This window comes from Oncorhynchus keta, unplaced genomic scaffold (assembly GCF_023373465.1).
Source record: "Oncorhynchus keta strain PuntledgeMale-10-30-2019 unplaced genomic scaffold, Oket_V2 Un_contig_8233_pilon_pilon, whole genome shotgun sequence".
Lineage (NCBI taxonomy): Eukaryota > Metazoa > Chordata > Actinopteri > Salmoniformes > Salmonidae > Oncorhynchus > Oncorhynchus keta.
In genome coordinates this window covers 58198-83200 of record NW_026289935.1, presented here as the reverse complement: position 1 = coordinate 83200, position 25003 = coordinate 58198, and the positions used below count along the sequence as shown (strand labels likewise).

Sequence of the window (25003 nt, the reverse complement as noted above, 5' to 3'; positions counted from 1 at the left end):
ATCACTCGTTGTGTTGATTTCATCATGTCCATTAGGTGATGTTTTTTCACTATAGAATCATATTGCAAGTGCGCGCGCATTTGCAATATGTTTCAATGTGCATTTACCATATGAAATTTGACATGCTCAAAAATGCAAAATTGACTGGTCTGATGAACACAGGATGGCTGAGCAGTGATAGTTGTACATTTCCATCACCTGTTGTGTTGATTTCATCATGTCCATTTGTTTATGTTTTCTCACTTTTGCAAAGTCACTGTGCATTTGCAATATGGTTCAATGGGCAGGTACCATCACAAATTTGTCATGCTATAAAAATCCTGCAGGAATGTGAAATTGACTGGTCTGATGAACACAGGATGGCCGAGCAGTGATAGTTGTACATTTCCATCACTCGTTGTGTTGATTTCATCATGTCCATTAGGTGATGTTTTTACACTATAGAATCATATTGCAAGTGCGCGCGCATTTGCAATATGTTTCAATGTGCATTTACCATATGAAATTTGACATGCTCAAAAATGCAAAATTGACTGGTCTGATGGACACAGGATGGCCGAGCAGTGATAGTTGTACATTTCCATCACTCGTTGTGTTGATTTCATCATGTCCATTAGGTGATGTTTTTCACTATAGAATCATATTGCAAGTGCGCGCGCATTTGCAATATGTTTCAATGTGCATTTACCATATGAAATTTGACATGCTCAAAAATGCAAAATTGACTGGTCTGATGGACACAGGATGGCCGAGCAGTGATAGTTGTACATTTCCATCACTCGTTGTGTTGATTTCATCATGTCCATTAGGTGATGTTTTTACACTATAGAATCATATTGCAAGTGCGCGCGCATTTGCAATATGTTTCAATGTGCATTTACCATATGAAATTTGACATGCTCAAAAATGCAAAATTGACTGGTCTGATGGACACAGGATGGCCGAGCAGTGATAGTTGTACATTTCCATCACTCGTTGTGTTGATTTCATCATGTCCATTAGGTGATGTTTTTACACTATAGAATCATATTGCAAGTGCGCGCGCATTTGCAATATGTTTCAATGTGCATTTACCATATGAAATTTGACATGCTCAAAAATGCAAAATTGACTGGTCTGATGAACACAGGATGGCTGAGCAGTGATAGTTGTACATTTCCATCACCTGTTGTGTTGATTTCATCATGTCCATTTGTTTATGTTTTCTCACTTTTGCAAAGTCACTGTGCATTTGCAATATGGTTCAATGGGCAGGTACCATCACGAATTTGTCATGCTATAAAAATCCTGCAGGAATGTGAAATTGACTGGCCCGATGAACTCGGGATAGCTGGGCAGTGATTCTGGTTCATCTCCATGGCTCGTTAGGGTTGATTTCAGAATGTCACTTTTGGTGATGGTCCCTCTCCGTTTAAACATATTGCTAATGTACAAAAGTCAACTAGCAAGTCAGTGTCCATCAGTCAATTAGATGTCATTTTGACACCAAACTGATACCAATTGACACCAAACCCACTTTTTCCAACTCATTTAGAAGCCAACTATCATATATGTCAGAGCAGGCCCATAATTCACAGCGCCTTTAGTTTAAAACATAATAAAAACGTAAAACACATAGTTACGTTCTAGCTGCGGGTCCAGGTCAGACATTATGTGAAGGCCTATGTGAGGCGACCCCGAATCCCGAGTTTCGGCTCGATAGGTCCTTCGGTGCCCGAGTAAAACCCTAATTGGTGCTGAAAATCCACTTTTTCCATGCCTTGCTATGGGGTCCTTGAATGAGCTATCGGACCGAAACGTTGGGGTCCGTCTCTATGGGCCGAGCCGGTTCCAATGCACCTAGTCTTGTGTCTCTGAGACTTTTCTAAATGTCGCCATTTTCGTAATGGTCAAAATGAATTGAAATCATTGCAAATGTACGAGGCTATTTCTCGGTCCGAGAACCTTCTAGAGCCACCTAACTCACCACGCACTATCGACCCGAGGTCTAGAACAGGTTTCTAAAGTTTCGAACTCTAGGTCTGACGGTTCTTTTTTAGCTCGAACAAAGCTAACTATTGGAGGCACTGTCTGTCTCTACAACCCCCAATACGTCCCTCCTTCCAAGTTGTGTGTCTGTGTGATTTAGTTTTCCTTTGAAATTTTATGGGAAAAATGACTGATTTACAGTTCATGGGGGTTGCCTAATCACACATATGAAGTTTTGGACAGATCTGACTTTTTTAACCCCTCGAAACAGCCCCTGAGACACCAATTAAGGCACTTCCGGTTGTCACAGGAAGCTATAAGTCAACACATATCCTCACTGGGCTATGCTTTTACAGAATCCTGTGTTTTAAGTCCTTACGTTAAGAATTGACTGATTTACACAGGGTTGAATGCACTATGTCTATCAAACTGCAGGCAGGTAATGGAAAAACACTTTTAGGGTGATTTTAACCACTTCCGGTTGGTCCAGGAAGCCTAGAATCAACACAGGTAGACCTCATACTGGCCTGATGGACTGTTACCAAAGACAGGTTCATACGGCATTCATAACCCATATAGACTTCAGGTTGAATTTAGGGGTGCAGGCAATGTATTCCTATGGGGAGAGAAATCAATGCAAACTATTTGAAGTAAACACCTTCTTTTAACTATTAAGGGTTAATGCCACACGGTCAAGGTTAGGCTTGCACGGATCGGAAGGACCTTAGGAACGTACCTGAGGTCGAATTGTGCTTCTCACCCTAACGGTTCTCTCACTGTCACCCAAAAGCAAATGACGTTGTGGGGCAGGCTTCATTTTGGGCCTACTTTTCTAATGGTCGCTGCGCTCAGACCGAGCGAGCTACGGTCAAGCGGGATATCTCGTTGAACTCGGCACGGCCTAGACATTATGTTTATGCCATTGCCTGCTCTCTGTGTCTTTGAGAACCGCACTTTTTCACTCCATCCTTGCTGTGTGTGCGTGTGAGAGCTTTTCTTTGACATCTGTTGGGAGAAATGACTGATTTACAGTTCATGAGGGTTACCTAGTCACACATATGAAGTTTTGAAAAGATCTGACCTTTTAACCCTTGGAAACTGCCACTGTGACATCATTAAAGGCACTTCCGGTTGGCACAGGAAGCTATAAGTAAACCCATGTCTTGATTGACATAGAAACTTACAGAATCCTGAGTTTTAAGTCCTTACGTTAAGAATTGACTGATTTACACAGGGTTGAATGCACTATGTCTATCAAACTGCAGGCAGGTAATGGAAAAACACTTTTAGGGTGATTTTAACCACTTCCGGTTGGTCCAGGAAGCCTAGAATCAACACAGGTAGACCTCATACTGGCCTGATGGACTGTTACCAAAGACAGGTTCATACGGCATTCATAACCCATATAGACTTCAGGTTGAATTTAGGGGTAAAGGCAATGTATTCCTATGGGGAGAGAAATCAATGCAAACTATTTGAAGTAAACACCTTCTTTTAACTATTAAGGGTTAATGCCACACGGTCAACGTTAGGCTTGCACGGATCGGAAGGACCTTAGGAACGTACCTGAGGTCGAATTGTGCTTCTCACCCTAACGGTTCTCTCACTGTCACCCAAAAGCAAATGACATTGAGGGCCAGGCTTCCTTTGCGCCTTCTTTTTTTCAAGGTCGCTGCACTCAGAGCGAGCTACGGTCAAGCGGGGCGTCTCGTTGAACTCTGCACAGCCTGGAGACTATGGTGATGCCATTTTTGTGTTGATTTCAGAATGCCATTTTGGTGATGGTCCCTCTCCGTTTAAACATATTGCTAATGTACAAAAGTCAACTAGCAAGTCAGTGTCCACCAGTCAATTAGATGTCATTCTGACACCAAACTGATACCAATTGACACCAAACCCACTTTTTCCAACTCATTTAGAAGCCAACTATCACATATGTCAGAGCAGGCCCATAATTCACAGCGCCATTAGTTTAAAACATAATAAAAACGTAAAACACATAGTTACGTTCTAGCTGCGGGTCCAGGTCAGACATTATGTGAAGGCCTATGTGAGGCGACCCCGAATCCCGAGTTTCGGCTCGATAGGTCCTTCGGTGCCCGAGTAAAACCCTAATTGGTGCTGAAAATCCACTTTTTTCCATGCCTTGCTATGGGGTCCTTGAATGAGCGATCGGACCGAAACGTTGGGGTCCGTCTCTATGGGCCGAGCCGGTTCCAATGCACCTAGTCTTGTGTCTCTGAGACTTTTCTAAATGTCGCCATTTTCGTAATGGTCAAAATGAATTGAAATCATTGCAAATGTACGAGGCTATTTCTCGGTCCGAGAACCTTCTAGAGCCACCTAACTCACCACGCACTATCGACCCGAGGTCTAGAACAGGTTTCTAAAGTTTCGGAACTCTAGGTCTGACGGTTCTTTTTAGCTCGAACAAAGCTAACTATTGGAGGCACTGTCTGTCTCTACAACCCCCAATACGTCCCTCCTTCCAAGTTGTGTGTCTGTGTGATTTAGTTTTCCTTTGAAATTTTATGGGAAAAATGACTGATTTACAGTTCATGGGGGTTGCCTAATCACACATATGAAGTTTTGGACAGATCTGACTTTTTTAACCCCTCGAAACAGCCCCTGAGACACCAATTAAGGCACTTCCGGTTGTCACAGGAAGCTATAAGTCAACACATATCCTCACTGGGCTATGCTTTTACAGAATCCTGAGTTTTAAGTCCTTACGTTAAGAATTGACTGATTTACACAGGGTTGAATGCACTATGTCTATCAAACTGCAGGCAGGTAATGGAAAAACACTTTTAGGGTGATTTTAACCACTTCCGGTTGGTCCAGGAAGCTTAGAATCAACACAGGTAGACCTCATACTGGCCTGATGGACTGTTACCAAAGACAGGTTCATACGGCATTCATAACCCATATAGACTTCAGGTTGAATTTAGGGGTAAAGGCAATGTATTCCTATGGGGAGAGAAATCAATGCAAACTTTTTGAAGTAAACACCATCTTTTAACTATTAAGGGTTAATGCCACACTGTCAACGTTAGGCTTGCACGGATCGGAAGGACCTTAGGAACATACCTGAGGTCGAATTGTGCTTCTCACCCTAACGGTTCTCTCACTGTCACCCAAAAGCAAATGACGTTGTGGGGCAGGCTTCATTTTGGGCCTACTTTTCTAATGGTCGCTGCGCTCAGACCGAGCGAGCTACGGTCAAGCGGGATATCTCGTTGAACTCGGCACGGCCTAGACATTATGTTTATGCCATTGCCTGCTCTCTGTGTCTTTAAGAACCACACTTTTCACTCCATCCTTGCTGTGTGTGCGTGTGAGAGCTTTTCTTTGACATCTGCTGGGAGAAATGACTGATTTACAGTTCATGAGGGTTACCTAGTCACACATATGAAGTTTTGAAAAGATCTGACCTTTTAACCCATGGAAACTGCCACTGTGACACCATTAAAGGCACTTCCGGTTGGCACAGGAAGCTATAAATAAACTCATATCATGATTGGGGTATGCCTTTACAGAATCCTGAGTTTTAAGTCTTTACGTTAAGAACTGAGTTATTTACGGAGGGTTTAGTGAGTGTGTGTTATTTCAGAAAATCATAGAAAATCACAGAAATCTCGCAGAGCTCCGCAGCACACTTTAAAAAGATTCGTAAGAACAACCTGCAACTGGATCTGTAACCGTTGAAAAAAAAAAAAACACCTATCCGTGAACATCACCAAGGTGTCGTTGTACGATTTCTCTTAAATGACGATAGATAAATGGCTGGTTCTTTTTTTATTGACACCGGAGGCTCCTTGACTTTGACGTGAAGTGGAAAAATAATTTCTCTATTTTCATTTTGGACCTTTAATCCCAGATAAATGGCCATAACTCAAAAACCGTTGAGGCCTAGACGCCATCTTGTTCGGGGCCAACTGCCCATTATGCCGCCCCTACGCTCACCGAGTTTCGGCTTCTAAATATTTTCAGTTTTCGAGATAAGGCCCCGTCGTGAATCGTGATGTTTTGTAGCAATAGCCATATGATTGCTTATGCCCTCTTGTGGGAATTTCCGGGACATGGGAAAAATGACATAAATCTTATTATTTTTGTAAAACGGAAACCGAATGTCCGACAACGTTCATTTGATGACTTCCTGGTAGGTCCGGCCCTGCCGCTCGGCCCGACGCCGTCCGCGAATTTTACAAACGATTTCGGACGTCTAGTAAGGGACCGTACATTTGCAATATGGACTTTCTCACTAACCATACAGGTACTGCCGAATTCTTCCCTTAGGTATGTTATTTCATTCAACTTTCTGGCTTCCACGTTTTTGCAGTGCTTTGTTTCAGACAATATATCAATAAATTAGACTGATCAAAAATAATCAGGTGAAGTAGTATGTAACCTACAGGTCTGGGTATGCGTGTTTGTTCCTCTTGCAGGAAGGCATGTGGTGTAGTTTTGATGCATTTTTAATGCTTTTACTCTTCCAGGCCGGTGTGGTCCAATGGCTGTGCGTTGTCCTGGAGGGGTGTGTCTGACTGAAGATGAGAGATGTGATGGAAAATTGCAGTGCTCTGATGGCAGTGATGAACCCTCTACCTGTGGTAGGAAATTCTAACCTTTGACCGCTAACCCTAACCTTCAGTCTATAACCCTTTACCGGTGGTAGGAACCTCTAACCCAGATGTTTCATACATACGGCTCACTGGCCAGAACCGGCCCCTTGGCCCATTCAATCTTCTGGATTTAAGGAAAAGCTTTTCAGGGGAAAACTATCTTAATGTACACTGAGATCACTAAAGCCAATTTGTGGACTGACATTTATAGACTTTTCACTCTGTCCCGCTTGCTAATATTCATCCAAACGAAAGCAAGAAGACCATTCTTTAAAAATTGACCGCAATGAAATAAACCTATCTTTTTCGCCACAATTTTGTGATATCCAATTGGTAGTTAGTCTTGTCTCATCGCTGCAACTTCCGTATGGACTCGGGATAGACAAAGGTCGAGAACCTCTGAAACACAACCCAACCAAGCCACACCATTTCTTGACACAATTCCCACTTAACCTGGAAGGAAGAAAGTGTGTCGGAGGAAACACCTGGCATCCGTGTCCGCGTACACTGCGTCCAGCCCTCCACAGGAGTCGCTAGAGCACGATGGGAAAAGGACATCCCTGCCGGCCAAGCCCTCCCCTAACCCAGACAACGCTGGGCCAATTGTGGGTCTCCCAGTCGCGACCGGCGTGGACAGAGCCTGGACTCGAACCCAGAGTATCTTGTGGCATAGCTAGCACTGTGATGCAGTGTCTTAGACTATAATAATAATATATGCCATTTAGCTGACGCTTTTATCCAAAGCGACTTACAGTCATGTGTGCATACATTCTACGTATGGGTGGTCCCGGGAATCGAACCCACTACCCTGGCGTTACAAGCGCCATGCTCTACCAACTGAGCCACAGAAGGACCACATTGTGCCACTCGGGAGTATCGTATGTAATACAATTTAAGTGCGGTCCCCCATGGGGGAAGACCACATGCAGACCACGGGTCAATTAGATTGACACCCCTGCTCTAACATCCAACCCCTCACCACTACATATATGAACCTCTTCAGTCATAACTGACTGTTATGGCATCTGAAACATGTCAAAGGACAGGCTGATCTGACTCATCTCTACCTTCCAGGGAGGACCTGTTCAGAAGAGAACGGTGGCTGCAGTCACTCCTGTGTGGATAAGCCCTGGGGAGCCCTCTGCTCCTGTCCTAAAGGCCATAGGCTATCTGCTGACGGAGCCTCCTGTCTGGGTGAGGATGTCTGTGATCCTGTTGAGTTATTGTCATGACTGGTTTCATTTATCTATTCCTTTACTGTAAGCCTAAATACTCTGAACCCCTCTGTAGATGTGAATGAAAGCGCTCTACCTTAGTTGGGTTCGGGTCCTCTGTAGCTCAGTTGGTGAGGGTTAACTCTAAAATACTGAACCTGTTTGCTCTCCTCTCTTTAGATGTGGATGAATGCGCTCTGCCTTACGGTCCATGCATGCACTTCTGTGTCAACACACCCGGGTCCTTCTACTGCCACTGCAGAGATGGCTTCCAGCTTCAAGGAACCACCTACTGCTATTCTAAAGGTGACTTTTCGTAGTAACATTAGTTTGATTAACTTCTGACTGGTTATCTAAACCTGTTCAATATCTGATGCTTTTCAGGAAATTCTACAAAGTTTCTGACTGCAACGAAGGGAACTATCGGATTCCTGAATCTGAAGACTCTGAGATTCGAGTCCATTCAGAGTATTGGCTATGATCCTCTGGCCTTGGCCTTTGACCTCTCCAGGAGCTCATTCTACTGGGCTGATGACCAGGGGAACATCTACAAGGCTAAGGAGCAGCAGCGCAGGATACTTTATCATGGTTGGTGTCTTCTGATTCTCTATCATGATTGGTTTCTCCTGATGTAGCAGGATCTATGAAGCAGGATCTAATAACTGTCCAGTTTGAGTGTTTGTTGCAGTGTTTGTTTGTTGCAGCTAGTTTCAGTCGCTAGCTGCAGAGAACTGAAGACTAGCAACTCAGGGATGTGTGCTTTGGGGACCTTACAAAATGTGACTGGCAGAATGGGTGTTATATGTGGAGGATCAGGGCTGCAGTAGATATCTCAGAGAGGGGGAACTGATGCCTAAGAGGGATTTATAAATAAGGTATCTGCAAGTGAGTCTCGTGACGGCTATACAGAGATGAACAGTTTACAGAAGAGTATGTCCTATGAGGAGTATTGGTTGCAAATCTGATGGCCGAATGGTAAAGAACATATAGCCGCTCCCAGAGCACCCTTACCTGCCGATCTAAATTATCCGTAATCTAGTATGTGTAGGATGGTCATCTGTATAAGAGTTTGGCAGCTGGGGTGAAAGGAGTGATTACGATAGAGGAAACCAAGTCTAGACTTCAAAGCCTGCAGCTTTGATATTTGCTGAGAAGGACAGTGTACCATCTAGCCATACTCCCAAGTACTTGTATGAGGTGACTACCACAAGCTCTAAAACCACAGAGGTAGTATTAGTAGTACAGAGGGACTTTCTTAACAAACCACATGACCTTTGTTTTGGAGGTGTTCAGAACAAGGTTAAGGGCAGAGAAAGCTTGTTGGACACTAAGAAAGCTTTGTTGTAGAGTATTTAACACAAAATCCAGGGAAGAGCCAGCTGAGTAGAAGACTGTATCGGCATATACATGGATGAGAGCTCCGTACTGTCTAAGCTATGTTGATGTAAATTGAGAAGAGTGTGGTGCCTAGGATCGAGCCTTGAGCTACACCCTTGGTGACGGGCAGTGGCTGAGACTGCAGATTTTCTGACTTAATACACTGCACTCTTTGGGGTGTAGTTAGCAAACCAGGCCAAAGTCCCCTGAGACACAACTCATTAGCCAACCCACAAATATGGTCTACCATATCAAAAGAATCGGCCAAGTCAATAAAAATAGCAGCACAACATTGCTTCGAATCAAGGGCAATAGTGATAGTTAGGATCAGCTTGATCTCCCCCTATAAATAAAGGACTGATGGCCCTTGATTGTTTTGGTACCTACTGGAAAGCTTTGTCAACACCCAGCATTGTTCACACGCTTCTAAGCTTTAGCCCCACACCTCTTTAAGAATGCACATGTGAGACTATGTACTAAACAACCAAAACTTTTCAAGACAAAAGGCTGACTTATACTTACTGGACTGTTCATACATTTAATCGAGTGCCATAGTGTGCTCTGGGTGTTCGTAAACTGAGCTTTGTTAGATTGGCCGTTCATAAATTCAAAGTGTTTCGCTCTTGGAGCATTCCGAGCACACACTGGATGCTCTGGCCGAAAAGTAGTGTTTATCCGAGCGTTGATCTGACCTGAAAACAGTCAAGCTCCCAGGCTAACCATTGGCTAGCTTGCTAAATACTTCGAAACAAATGAGTACTTTTAAGGGCCCACAGGGCTGCAGTGTTCTGAGCCAACTGCAATTTGTCTAAGTCCCTCTTTGTGGCACCTGACCACACTACTGAACAGTAGTCTGGGTGACAAAACTAGGGCCTGTTGAACTTGCCTTGAGTGTTACGAAGGCAGATCAGTGCTTTATTATGGACAGACTTCTCCCATCTTAGCTACTATTGTATCAATATGTTTTGACCATGACAGTTTACAATCCAGGGTTACTCCAAGCAGTTTAGTCACCTCAACCTGCAAATTTCACATTCATTACGAGATGTAGTTTAGCTTTGGGGATTAGTGAATGATTTGTTCCCAATACAATGCATTAAGTTTTTGGAAATATTTGACTAAATCATTGCTACCATTCTGAAACTAACTGCAGTTCTAAAGTGTTGCAGTCATTTCAGTTGCTGTAGTAGCTGACATGTATCGTGTTGAGCTTTACACAAAGCCGGTGGCATGTCATTAGTAAAGACTGAACAAAGGTGACCTAAACAGCTACCCTGGGGAATTTCTGATTCTACTTGGATTGTTGGAGAGGCTTCCATTAACGAACACCCTCTGTTCTATTAGACAAGTAACAGCAGACTATGATTGATAACATCAAAATATGCATTGAAGTCTAACAAGACAGCCCCACAATCAATGTATCATCAGTTTCTGTCAGCCAATCATCAGTCATTTGTGTAAGTGTTGTGCTTGAGTGTCTTTCCCTATAAGCGTGCTGAAAGTCTGCTGTCAATTTGTTTACCGTGAAATAGCATTGTATCTGGTCAAACACCATTTTCTTACAAGTTTACTAAGGGTTGGTAATATGTTCCGGGACTCTTTCGATGGAATTGAATACACCACATCAGTCACTGGCTTCAATAAGTCCATCGATGACGTCATTCCCGCAGTGATTTCGTACATACCCCAACCAGAAGCCATTGATTACAGGCAACATCCACAATGAGCTAAAGGGTAGAGCTGCAGCTTTCAAGGAGCCGCACTTTAACCCAGAAGCTTATAACAAATCCCGCTATGCTTGACAAACCATCAAACAGGCAAAGTGCCAATACAGCGCTAAGACTGAATGCGCTGACGCTAGTCTTGTGGCAGGGCTTGCAAACTATTAAGCTACAAAGGCAAGCACAGCTGCGAGCTGCCCAGTGATATGAGCCTACCAGATGAGCTGAATTACTTCTATGCTCGCTTTGAGGCAAATAACACTGAAACCTGTATGAGAGCATCAACTGTTCCAAACGGCAGTGATCACGCTCTCTGTAGCCGGTGTGAGTAAGACCTTTTAAACAGGTCAACATTCTCAAGGCATGCGCTGACCAACTGGCAAGTGTCTTCACTGACATTTTCAACCTCTCCCTGTCTGAGTCGAATACTAACATGTTTCAAGCAGACCACCATAGTCCCTGTGCACATGAACACTAGGTAACCTGACTAAATGACTACCGATCTGAAGCACTGTAGCCATGAAGTGCTTTGAAAGGCTGGTCATGGCTCACATCAACACCATCCCAGAAACCCTAGACCCACTCCAATTTCCATGCTGCCCAAACAGATCCACAAATGGAATCTCGATTGCAGTCCAATACTGCCCTTTCACACCTTGACAAAAGGAACACCTATTTGAGAATGCTGTTCATTGACTACAGCTCAGCGTTCACCACCATAGTTCCCTCAAAGCTCACCACTAAGCTAAGGACCATGGGACAAAACACCTCCCTCTGCAACTGGATCCTGGACATCCTGACAGGTCACCCCCAGGTGGTAATGGTAGGGAACAACACATCCGCCACTCTAATCCTCAACACGGGGCCCCTCTGGTGTGTACTCAGTCCCCTCTACTCCCTGTCCACTCATGACTGCATGACCAGGCACGACTCCAACACCAATAAGTTTGCTGATGACACAAGTGGTAGGCCTGATCAACGATGAGACCGCCTATAGGGAAATGGTCAGAGACCTGGCCGTAGTGCCAGGACAACCTCTCCCTCAATGTGATCAAGACAAAAGAGATTGGACTTCAGGAAATGCAGGACCGAGCACACCCCCATTCTCATTGACGGGGCTGTGCTGGAGCAGGTTTAGAGCTTCAAGCTCCTTGGTGTCCACATCACTAACAAACTAACATGGTCCAAGCACACCAAGACAGTTGTGAAGATGGCACAACAAAACATATTCCCCCTCAGGAGACTGAATAGATTTGTCATGGGTCCTCAGATCCTAAAAAGGTTATACAGCTGTATCATTGAGAGCATCCTGACTGGTTGCATCACCACCTGGTGCAGAGGGTAGTGTGTACGGCCCAGAACATCACTGGGGCCAAGCTTCCTGCCATCCAGGACCTATATACTAGGCACGGTCAGAGGAAGGCCCTAAAAATTGTGACGCCAGCCAAGTCATAGACTTCTCTCTGCTACCACACGGCAAGCAGTTCTTTTGCTTATAGCCCTATACAGCTCGATTGCAGTCTTAGTGCCAGCATCTGTTTGTGGTGGTAAGTAGACTGCGATGAAAAGTAGAATAAACTCTCTTGGTAAATAGTATGGTTACAGCACGTGTCAAATTCACTCCATTGAGTTTTTGTGCCTTCCCTGTACTTGATTGGTGCGTTAAGGTCACTAATTAGTAAGGAATACGCCTCACCTGGTTGCCTAGGTCTTAATTGAAAGGGGAAACACCAGCTGACACTAGGCCCTCCATGGAAAGAGTTTCACACCTCTGGTCCACAGCTTATGAGGTTTTAACCCCCCGAGCTTACCCAATGCAGTATAGAGTAGAAAAAACAGCTGGACGTATATTTTCCATGTTCTTGTTCAGCCACTAGTTGGAGAAAAATATTACATTGATAGTGTAGAGTGCAGCTCATCCAGTTTATTCTCCAGTGATTGAATGTTATAACGGAGGTCCGAGGTGGTTTATCCACTCACTGATGTAGTCTCGTCAGGTATCCTGCACACCGGCCCCTAAATTTGCCTCTTCCTCCAAATGTCGGATTTGGGCCTGGTCCATTTCTAAATTGCACCTTGAGTATTATACTATTCAAACTTTCAACATTAAGTTGAGACCCAGACTGAGTTTGATTATGCCTGGAGCATGCCCTGGACACTAGGTATGTAGAGTTGTGATGTGGTTCCCCCTCTGCTCTCAGGACAATATGGGGTTAGAAGTCTAGTCTGTGATTGGCTGACAGGCCAGCTGTACTGGACCAACCAGAAGACCCGGTCTATTCATGTTGGAGCAGCTGATGGGAGTGGATTTGCAACGGTCTTGGCCAAGAACATAGACCCTTTGGAGCTGGTCCTTCTTCCCATTGAAAGGTTGGATCATGTTAATATTTGTGGTACTTTTGATCTGTGGTTGGGGCATTTATTGCAAGAATTTGTCATTTTCTCCTTTACTTTGCAGCTTGTTGTTTTGGATCAACAAAGGTCCAGGTGATAAAATTACTCTGGAGAGATCTGGGATGGATGGGTTAAAGCAGGAATCTCTGGTGGTCCTCACTGCACAGGCTCCACGGAGTCTGACCCTGGACGTTACAGCTCGGAGGCTGTACTGGATGAGTGATTTTAAAAAGGTTTATGATATAGTCCAGCTATAACCAATAGTACTGCTTGTCTGTCCGCAGCAATGAACATATTGCCAAGGTAGAACCAATTGTTTTTCTTCTTTTTCAGTCCATAGAGACTGTGCGAGTGGATGGGAGTGGTCGCTACAGCTTTCTGGAGTTCTTTAAGAGGAGACTAGCTCAGAGCCTGGCGGTGTTTGACAGATGGTTCTACTGGACAGATCAGAAGGGTCTGTGGCGCTCCCCTCAGGACCAACCTAATCAGAAGAACTTTATTCAGAGGACAACACTCCCTGTCCTAGAGGCATACCATGAACAACAGCAGCCAAAAGGTATGGGGTATATCATGCTAACTCTAAAGGCATGGGACATCAAATAACATGTTCCGGTGGCAGGTAGGCAAGTAGTTAGTGTTGGGCCAGTAACTGAAATGTTGTTAGATCGAATCCCAGAGCTGACAAGGTAAAAATGTAATTCTGCCCCTGAACAAGGCAGTTAACCCACTGTTCCTAGGCCATCATTGTAAATAAGAATTTGTTCTTAACTGACTTGCCTAGTTAAATAAAATGTAGAAACAATAAAAATTACAAGCCCGAAGTCCAGCCTCAGCCTATTGTGGACAGTCTGAGCACTGATGGAGGGATTAAATTGAATTTGTCACATACACATGGTTAGCAGATGTTAATGCGTGTGTAGCGAAATGCTTGTGCTTCAAGTTCTGACCATGCAGTAATATCTAACCTAACAATTTCACAACTACCTTAAAAACACAAGTGTAAAGGAATGAATAAGAATATTGTGCGTTCCTGGTAAAACTCGGGCAGTTGTTGATGCCATCCTGTACCTGTCCCGTAGGTGTGATGTTCGGATGTACTGATCCTGTGCTGGTGTTGCACGTGGTCTGCCACTGCGAGGACGATCTGTCCATCCTGTCTCCCTGTAACGCTTTCTTAGGTGTCTCACAGTAAAAACATGACAATGTATTGCCCTGGCCACATTATTATTAAAAATATTATTATATGCCATTTAGCAGACGCTTTTATCCAAAGCGACTTACAGTCATGTGTGCATACATTCTACATATGGGTGGTCCCAGGGATCGAACCCACTACCCTGGCGTTACAAGCGCCATGCTCTACCAACTGAGCTACAGAAGGACCATATTTGCAGTCCTCATGCTTCCTTGCAGCATGCCTAAGGTACATTCACGCAGATGAGTAGGGACCCTGGGCATCTTTCTTTTGGTGTTTTTCAGAGTCAGTAAAAAAGCCTCTTTAGTGTCCTAAGAACACAGGAGTGATCGTTGCGGATAATGGGCCTCTGTACGCCTATGTAGATAATCCATTAAAAATCAGCCTTTTCCAGCTACAATAGTAATTTACAACATGAACAATGTCTACACTGTATTTCTGATCAATTTGATGTTGTTTTAATTGACAGTGCTTTTCTATCAAACAAGGACATTTTGAAGTGACTCAACTTTTGGAAGGTATTGTATTTGGATGTGTAGTGTCAGTGCTTGTTGCTGGTATGTCATGCCCAAGTTTGCTAATCTTGCCAATGAAAAAATCATTAGGGTACTTGGCAATATCAGTCGGTTTTGATGCTTGAACTACCTGATTCAATGAATGACGGAGTTTGCCTTTAATTTGTCACAATGTGCCAAATACAACAGACCTTACAGTGAAATGCTTTACTTACAAGCCCTTAACCAACAATACAGTTCAAGAAATATAAATAGTCTGGGTGGCCATTTGATTATTTCTTCAGTTGTCTTATGGCTTGGGGGTAGAAGCTGTTAAGGAGCCTTTTGGACCTAGACTTGGTGGCGGCGCTCCGGTACTGCTGTAGTAGAGAACAATCTGACTTGGGTGACTGGAGTCATTGACACATTTTTTTTTCCTTCCTCCGACACCGGCTTGTATATAGGTCCTGGATGGCAGGAAGTTTGGCCCCAGTGATTTACTGGGCCGTAAGCACTACCCTCTGTAGCTCCTTATAGAGCAGTTGCCATACCAGGTGGTGACGCAACCGGTCAGGATGCTCTCGATTTTGCGGATCTGGGGATCCATTCCAAATCTTTTCAGTATCTTGGGGGAGAAATGTTGTGACCTCTTCAAGCCTGTCTTGGTGTTTTTGGACCATGATAGTTTGGTGATGGACACCAAGGAATTGGAACTCTCAACCCACTCCACGACAACCCTGTCGCCGTGAAAGGGGTCATGTTCGGCCTTCCTTTCATTGTAGTCCACGATCCGCTCATTTGTCTTGCTTACATTGAGGGAGAGGTTGTATTCCTGGCACCACACTGCAAGGTCTGACAACCTCTCGATCAGCCTTCTCATTGGCGCTCAGTCGTGCTTTGTCATGCGGTTGTGGTTGAACAGGGAGTACAGGAGGGGATTGAGCATGCACCCCTGAAGGGGCACCAGTGTTGAGGATCAGCGTGGCAGATGTGGTGTTGCCTACCTTTACCACCTGGGGGCGGCCCGTCAGGAAGTCCAGGATCCAGTTGCAGGGCGAGGTGTTTACTACCAGGGTCCTTAGCTTAGTGATGAGTTTTGAGGTCAAAAAGGTGAATGCTGAGCTGTCGTCAACAAATAACATTCTAACATAGGTGCTCCTTTTGTCCAGGTGGGAAAGGGCAGTGTGGAGTGCGATTGAGATTGCGTCATCTGTTGTGGCGGTTTGGAGTGGGTCTAAGGTTTCCGGGATAATCGTTGTGAGCCATGACCAGCCTTTCAAAGCACTTCATGGCTACCGATTTGAGTGCTATGGGTCAAGTCCTTTAGGCAGGCTACCTTCACTTTCTTGGACACACTGACTTGTGACTGACTTGTGGTCTGCATGAAACATAAGTATTAGACTTGGTTAGGGAGTGGTTGTTACAGATTGTGTGATCACGCTCACTGTAGCAGATGTGAGAGACCTTTAACTGCCTTGTTCAGTGGCAGAACGACAGATTTTACCTTGTCAGCTCGGGGATTCGATCTGGCAACCGTTCGGTTACTGGCCCAATGCTCTAGCCACTAGGCTACCTACCGCCTCAATGGGGTATATCATGCTTACTCTAGAGGTTTGGGTCATATCATGCGAAGGCTAACATCTCCTTTGTTGTAGGACAACTCTATGTTTATCATATTTTTATTATTTTGAAGCTCCATCAGCCTGTGTTATGTCTGGCTGCCAGCTCTGCATGCTGACTCTGGACCTGCCTGCTGGGTTCACCTGTACCTGTCCTGATGACAAACTGCTCGTGGCAGATGGCTCATGTGAATGTATGATTACCATGTGTTACAGAATTCTAACCCTGTTTCTTTCTCTGCTAGTTCTGGCACTTTAGAGCATTTGTTGAGCAATGTACTTGTTATTCTATCACACAGATCCCAGGTTTGCTTATGCAACATCCACAACACTGAACCTGTTTGAGTTGAAAGGGAAGGAGCTGATCAAGACCAAACTGCTGACTACGGATGACGTCATGGAGTCTTTTGACATCGACTGGAGGGGGGACTGGGTCTACTGGGCGAACAGCACTGGTCATGTGATGCGCTGGAACCTCAATACCGGCCAAACAGAGACTGTCCCTACGCTGAGACCAGGTACATTGTTTACTCTCCCAACCAGAAATCAGGTACATATAATGGAGCCAGATTGTGCAGGTTTAGTGTTTGTGTGCATATATGCATGTACACTGAACAAATATATAAACGCAACATGTAAAGTCTATGTCCTATGTGTCGTGGCTATGCCCGATTAAGTGATATGACACGTAATATTACGTGATTAAAGTAACAAAGGGAGAAGCTATCCTATCGTAAATACATCTTATGCATTCTAAATCACCGCCCATTTGAAAAAGAGATTGCAATAAATATTTACTCTGATCTGCGCTTCGGTAGATTGGTTGTCGATGGAATTTTCCTTTATCGATCTCTGGTCCTCTGAATGTCTAGTGGTGAACTGGAGCGTGGTAGAATGGATACTCTAACTGTCCTCTCCTAGCCCACGTTTAGCGACTGCTTCAACTCAACGGCTAGGAGGTATCACTTCTGGAGTGAATAAGAGTTGAAAGTTCATACCAAGTTGCCCTACTTTTAATTAAGCTCATGCTATATTCTGGCTGGTAGTCGAATTTCATCCTTCCAGTGTGTAGGTTGTCACCTTCACATTGAAATTCAATGCTATATTTGTTAGATTCTTGCTGAGGTTGGCTTAGTTCTGTAGGTGGTCTTTGTCCTTTCAACGTGGGGTTCAAGTCCACACGTCCTTGGAACAGCTTATTATCTGAGCCCTTTTAACGTGGGACGGTCACCCTAACCTCCTCGGAACAAAAAGTTACATTTTCATTAAGGGCTTTATATAGGAGGGGAGAGAAGGGCGTGTTTCAGTTTATAACCAATGTTTGTTCACATGGGCAGGGCATAGTTCACTTATGAAAACCCAATTCTCTCATTTGGAAGCTAAAATTACATTTAATCTTTCCAGAAATAGTTTCATGTTTAAATTGCACAACAATTCCATGTGAATCTAATAACTAGGTGTTGACTTTCCAAGATACATTTTGTCGTCCTATCGTCATCATGTCTCAGACGCCAACCGAACTAACATATTCATTGAGTACCAACACATATTTTCAACTGGTTGGATTACAGAAATATGGTTCCATCTTTAGGTCCTTCTGTAGCTCAGTTGGTAGAGCATGGCGCTTGTAATGCCAGGGTAGTGGGTTCGATCCCCGGGACCACCCATACGTAGAATGTATGCACACATGACTGTAAGTCGCTTTGGATAAAAGCGTCTGCTAAATGGCATATATTATTATATTATATTATTATTGATGTTCCCAGACGCTCTGTTAACTTCTTAATGCACCATCCCTTTAGCTGGATCATTTTCGTCAACATCCGCTGAATTGCAGAGCACCAAATTATTTTCTAAATTTCTAAAAATATTTAATTTCATGAAATCACAAGTGCAATATAGCAAAACACAGCTTGGCTTGTTAATCAACCTGGTGTGTCAGATTTTTAAAAAAAGCCATCTTTCTCAGCAGACAAAACATTACCTTCCGATCTTACCTAGAGTCAAGAGAGATGAAAGGTATTTATGGGGTGGTCATAAACCTCACCCACATGCCAACGTCATGATAAATGTTTCATGAGCTGGTCCAGTATATTCATGTTGTGCTGTCCTTGCCCCCTAGCCTGCGTGGTGGCAGTAGACCAGAAGATGAGAAATCTGTACTGGCTGTCATGTGATGAAGTCTGTGTTGGAGTCACTAACATGGATCAGGGTTACCCACGGAGACTGTACCAGTCAGGCAGTGAGGTAAGAGATGTTTATCTGGACTGGCAGCGGGGGAGGCTGTACTTGCTGGAGGCTGGCTGGATCCTATCCATGAGACTGCCAGGAGGAAACCCTAGGAAAGTCCTGAGAGTGGAGGGACACGTCGCTGGGCGCATTGTTTTGGACCTACAATCTAACACACTGCTCTGGAACACAGAGGGGGATGGTCAGTATTATTTACTGCAATATTATCTTTAACAGTGATTCTGTCTCCTATAATGCTTTTTCTTGTGCTCCTCGGTGTTGAGCTGGTCATCTGGTTAGGAATGATCATGTCGTGTGGGGATGGCGGGGCTCGTGCAAACGCAACCAAAGAAGCAACCATGTACAAATTAATGTAACATTTGAGCATCTCACCAATTTATTTTACACCTATGTATTTTCAGTTTGTGTGATATGGGTGTTGAAGTGTTTATTTTGACAAATAAACTTTTCTAAACATTAAGAACCAGGTTGATCTGAACTTTGCTGTTGGAAGGCTACATCTGTGTTCGGCTGTCAACACTGACTTTGCACATGGACTTTCACTAACAGTCGGTTGCTTTCGCCTTACCACTCAAACAATCTCTTTGTGCTCCTTGACCCTGTGTAGATCTGAACATCATGAGTCTGTTGAAGTCGCAGACTCACCTGGCAGGCAGAGAGTGGAATGTCCCTGGTTCCATCATGGCCGCTCACTCTCCGCTCCTGGTGTCGCTGTTTAATGATGTCATCACTGTGTGGGACAGACGGGACAGGAGGCGTGTCCACGATGTCCCTGTCGGGCCAGGCGTTGTCAGGGTGATCGTGGCTCTGGATGTAAAGGAAGGTTGGTACAATAGCGTTAATGTATAGTGAAAAAAAATATAAATGCAACATTGAACAATTTCAAAGATTTACTGAGTTGGTTAATTGAAGGAAATCAGTCAATTAAATTATTTGGCAGCCATGTTTGTATTTGAGAAGCAAACTCTCTAATGCCATTCACTATAAGACTAAAATAAACCTAGTAAAAGATGGATTTACATTTGTTTTACTTAACGATGCAAGTCAGATTAAGAACAATCTTATTTACAATGACCACCTACCGGGGAACAGTGGGTGAACTTCCTTGGTCAGAATGACAGATTTTTACTTTGTCAGCTCACGGATTTGGTCCAGCAACCTTTTGGTTACTGGCCCGACGCTCGAACCACTAGGCTACCTGCCGCCCGTGCGCCCATTGCCTGAAATATCAACTTAGTTTGGCCACTTTTCAGCATTTTACAAATCTTCAATGTACTTAGTGTATGTAGGATAAAATTAATTTAGTATGACAAATCACAAAGCAAATCACCTCGCATTTCACCCCAAATACAAACCTAACTGTAGCGTGAAAGCTAAACAGGGTTTCCAGATATTGGTTAACAATTATTTGATGTAATTTTAGCGGATCATTTCATTTTGAGGTGGAGTAGTTTCAACGTCATCGTGGGTTAAAATGGGGGAAAGTATCATGGGGGGGTGTGATGCTGGAAATATTATGAGGGGAATTTATATCACGGACGTCATGATTTGACCTTGTATATTTCCGAAGTTTCAAGTCAGTGGCGTGAACCATCCCTAAACCTCGTTTAGTATACCTGTCTGGGAACGGTTTCCGCTAGAGGAACCATCCCTAAACCTAGTTTAGTATACCTGTCTGGGAACGGTTTCCGCTAGTCCCTTCGTTTAGTATACCTGTCTGGGAACGGTTTCCGAGGAACCATCCCTAAACCTCGTTTAGTATACCTGTCTGGGAACGGTTTCCGTCCCTAAACCTCGTTTAGTATACCTGTACCTGTCTGGGAACCATCCCTAAACCTCGGTTTCTGGGAACTTTCCGCTAGAGAACCATCCCTAAACCTCGGAACCTGTCTGGGATCCCTAAAACCATCCCTAAACCTCGTTTAGTATACCTGTCTGGGAACGGTTTCCGCTAGAGGAACCATCCCTAAACCTCGTTTAGTATACCTGTCTGGGAACGGTTTCCGCTAGAGGAACCATCCCTAAACCTCGTTTAGTATACCTGTCTGGGAACGGTTTCCGCTAGAGGAACCATCCCTAAACCTCGTTTAGTATACCTGTCTGGGAACGGTTTCCGCTAGAGGAACCATCCTGTCTAAACCTCGTTTAGTATACCTGTCTGGGAACGGTCTCTGGGAGAGGAACCATCCCTAAACCTCGTTTAGTATACCTGTCTGGGAACGGTTTCCGCTAGAGGAACCCATCGCCAACAGCCAATGAAATTGGAGGGCGCCAAATACAAATCAACAAATCTCATAAATCAAAATTCTCATTAATCCAGCTACAGTGTGGTTGCAAAATGCTTTACAGTGAACGCTCCACAGTGAACGCTCCACAAACGATTGTCACAAAAAGCACAAATGGAGAGAAAATCAATCCCTAACCTTTGATCTTCATCAGATGACACTCATAGGACTTAATGTTACACAATACATGTATGTTTTGTTCGATAAAGTGCATGTTTATATCCAAAAATGTAATTTTACATTGGCGTGAAATATGTGGTGATTTTGCAGAGCCACATCAATTTACAGAAATACTCATTATAATTGCTGATGAAAATAAAAGTCTTATGCATGGAATTTTAGATACACCTCTCCTTAATGCAACCTCTGTCAGATTTTTTAAAGACAGATTTTTTTTTAAAGCATACCATGCAATAAGCTGAGTACGGAGTTTTAGAGCCCAAACCAGCAAAGAAATATCCGCCATGTTGCGCAGTCAACATTAGTCAGAAATAGCATTACGTATTTTCTTACCTTTGATCATCAGAATGCACTCCCAAGAATCCCAGTTCGACAATGTTTGATTTGTTCAATAAAGTTAATGTATGTCTATATACCTCCTTTTGTTAGGGTGTTTGGTAAACAAATCGAAACGCGTGCAACTTCCAGTGGAAAGGGCAGGCAAATTCCAAAAAGTTAATTACTGATCGTAGAAACATATCAAATGTTGTATAGAATCGATCTTTAGGATGTTTTTAACATAATGTTCCAACCGTAGAATTCCATTGTCTGTAGAAAAGCCATGGAACGAGAGCTTCGTGACCGCGCTTCACAAGCCAGACCACTGACTCAAAGAGCCCTCATTCCCTCCTTTATAGTAGAAGCCTCAAACACGTTTCTAAAGACAGTTAAAATCTACTGGAAGCCGTAGGAAGTGTAATTCGAACCCATAGACATTATTCGGTAGGCCACGCTTTGGAAAAACTACTAACCTCAGATTTCCCACTTCCTGGTTGGATTTCAGGTTTTTGCCTGCCATATGAATTCTTATACTCACAGACATCATTCAAAACGTTTGAGAAACTTTAGTGTTTTCTATCCAAATCTACTAATATGCATATATTAGCATCTAGGACTGAGTAGGAGGCAGTTTACTCTGGGCACGCTTTTCATCCAAAAGTGAAAATGATGCCCCCTATCCTAACTTCTTTGGTCCGACAGACGCTTATGCGACAACCAGGATATGGTATGTCAACAAACACGCTGCCACTCATAGCTGGCAAATAGCTTAGCATAATATAATAACATTCAGAACTTTAAAGTGTTTTAAACACATTATTGCAATATGCAAGAATTGGAGTGCATTATTTGTCACCAGCTCATGAAAATATGTGAATAAAACAGTGAATAGTGTTCTGACCAGATATGAGCAAATGTCTGATCTGTGGAAACACTGGGGAAGTGCTTGGGCTCTTGTCAAAGAAAGAAGTTGGACTGGCTCAGTGGAGCCTCAAACATACATAACGCAACAGCGAAATGGGCTACTTTCTACATGTAATAATTCAAACTGTTAGGAAAGAAATGTGTTAAAATAATTGGCCTATAGTTAATTAGCAGGCAACGTGCCTTGGTTTGAGGTCAGCGCAGATTAATACTCCTGTTCCGCACAAATCAGATTGAGTGTATTTTAACATCCCGCACATAGAAAAACTCATGCTGGGGGAAACATTAGATATACACGTGAAAGGTTAGAGGCCTTATATTGTCCCCAATGATCACGTTGTTTAATCAGTTTCTTGATATGCCGCACCTGTCAGGTAGCTGGATTATCTTGGCAAAGGAGAATGCTCACCAACAGATGTAAAAACATTTGTGTACAGAATTTTAAGTTTGCAACATCGCTGGGATCATAACTAGGGACCAACACTTTACATGTTGTATTTAGATTTTTGCATTTAAGGTTGCATTTAAAGTCTCAGAGGGCTTATGTTGTGTAAAGGAAGGTTAGTGGGATCATTAATGTCTTCAATTCTGAATGAAAAAGCAATTCATCTGAAAATGAATTTAAATGGATGCACATGTTTCCAACTCAGTGCCTCCTGCTCAGCCAGTCTGTACCAGTCCATCAGTGATGTGTCGGGGCTCAACTTTGTGCATCTCCCAAACTCAGCTGTGTGACACATTGAAAGACTGCCCTGATGGTTTTGATGAGGAGTCCTGCATTGCTAAATGTCCAAACCGAGGTAGATATATTAACGCTTTCTGATATTTGATACTGCTTTGCCACCCAGAAAACCCCTTAAACCCTCTTAACCTTTCTTCATGGTCCCTCTTATGTGTGTCTCCCAGGTGAGTTCCGGTGTAAGGACAGGAGGAAATGTATTGAGAGGAGTCTGGTTTGTGATGGACGCGCTCATTGCCATGATGGCTCAGATGAGATTGGCTGTCCAACGATAGCTGCTCCAACATCCCAAACTGCGCCCCTGAAGTGCCGTATGGGTTCCAGACTGTGCAAGGATGGGAGAGAGTGTGTCCTGCATAGCCATGTTTGTGATGGAGAGGTGGACTGTAAGGATGGATCAGATGAACAGGACTGTGGTGGTGAGTTGATTTCTGACTGTGGTTCCACTTTGGTCAGTCAGTCGATTTAGAAAACGTCCCAAGTGTCTGACGGTGTTTATAAAATGGCATGACGTTCCAAAAATGGGGAGCCGGACAGAACTGCCACTTGCAGTACACGGTCAACAATGTGACAAAGGTTATACAATGTTTTTGTAGGGCTGTCAGAGTTAATCAGTTAATGTAAGTTAATCGTTTTGAAATTTTAGTGCGCATTTTTTTATCGCGAATAAGCGCATTGTCTGAAAGCGTTGAACATTAGGTCAAAAGACATCTCAAATCTACAATGCCATGTAATGCATATTAACATTGCAGTTAAAGAAAGTGTGCGTTGTCAATTTACCTAATTTTGCTAACCGTTACCTTAGACAAAGTCAAGACATCAATATTCTTGTAATGTTTTTTGCATGAATCTTAAATGATGGCTCACTGAATAGGCAGGGGGGTATATCAAAATGATTAAGACTCAGCACGCTTTGGGACTCATTCAGCAGTTTTTACTGAGTAAGTACAATACCATTCGAAATGAATGTTGAAAGTTTAAATTATATTCCTAAAACGTAAGTAAAAAATGATGCCGTCGCTGCCTCCTGTTGACTACACATATAGGTAAATATCCTGTCAAAATCGACAACTAATGTGCAGAAAAGGTTATTTATAGTACATGTTACAATCTACACAAACTGTACATCTGCAACATTAATCATATATATTTTTAAATGAGTACCTTATAAACTGCACACGCACCAAAAAAAGTTGATTAGCAAGTGCATCGGTGATGTTGTACCCACAGGGTCTATTAAAACCTTGCCCAACCAGAAACTGTGGATTGATGGCAGCATTCGCAAAACTGAAAGCACGAACCACTGCTTTTAATCGGGGCAAGGTGACCAGAAACATGACCGAATACACAGTGTAGCTATTCCCTCCAAGGCAATCAAACAAGCTAAGCGTCAGTATAGAGAGAAAGTAGAGTTGCAATTCAACGGCTCAGACACGAGAGGTATGTGACATGGTCTACAGTCAGACTACAAAAGGAAAACCAGCCCCGTCGCGGACCACGATGTCTTGCTCCCAGACAAACTAAACAACTTTGCTCGCTTTGAGGACGAGACAGTGCCACTGACACGGCCCACTACCAAAACCTGTGGGCTCTCCTTCACTGCAGCTAACGAGAGTAAGACATTTAAACGTGTTAACCCTCGCAAGCCTGCCGGCCCAGACGGCATCCCCAGCCGCGTCCTCAGAGCATGCGTAGACCAG

The 25003-nt window shown here is 43.6% G+C and overlaps 1 protein-coding gene across 17 annotated transcripts in view; it reads left to right on the top strand.

Moving 5' to 3' along the window:
• Window positions 1-6472: 6472 nt before the first annotated feature.
• Window positions 6473-25003, top strand: part of LOC118381130 (low-density lipoprotein receptor-related protein 1B-like) — a 67643-nt gene continuing 49112 nt past the window's right edge. For 12 of the 17 annotated variants that reach the window (XM_052512389.1, XM_052512398.1, XM_052512391.1 and 9 more), the window contains exons 1-13: window positions 6473-6581; window positions 7668-7787; window positions 7988-8113; window positions 8192-8395; window positions 13107-13275; window positions 13364-13532; window positions 13633-13855; window positions 16682-16801; window positions 16907-17125; window positions 18730-19038; window positions 19465-19680; window positions 23215-23364; window positions 23471-23722. In XM_052512389.1, coding sequence (XP_052368349.1) covers window positions 6482-6581; window positions 7668-7787; window positions 7988-8113; window positions 8192-8395; window positions 13107-13275; window positions 13364-13532; window positions 13633-13855; window positions 16682-16801; window positions 16907-17125; window positions 18730-19038; window positions 19465-19680; window positions 23215-23364; window positions 23471-23722 — 2377 coding nt within the window. In that variant the 5' untranslated portion in view covers window positions 6473-6481. The remainder of the gene's footprint in view (window positions 6582-7667; window positions 7788-7987; window positions 8114-8191; window positions 8396-13106; window positions 13276-13363; window positions 13533-13632; window positions 13856-16681; window positions 16802-16906; window positions 17126-18729; window positions 19039-19464; window positions 19681-23214; window positions 23365-23470; window positions 23723-25003) is intronic. The other 5 variants (XM_052512400.1, XM_052512396.1, XM_052512397.1 and 2 more) reach the window with 2 other exon arrangements.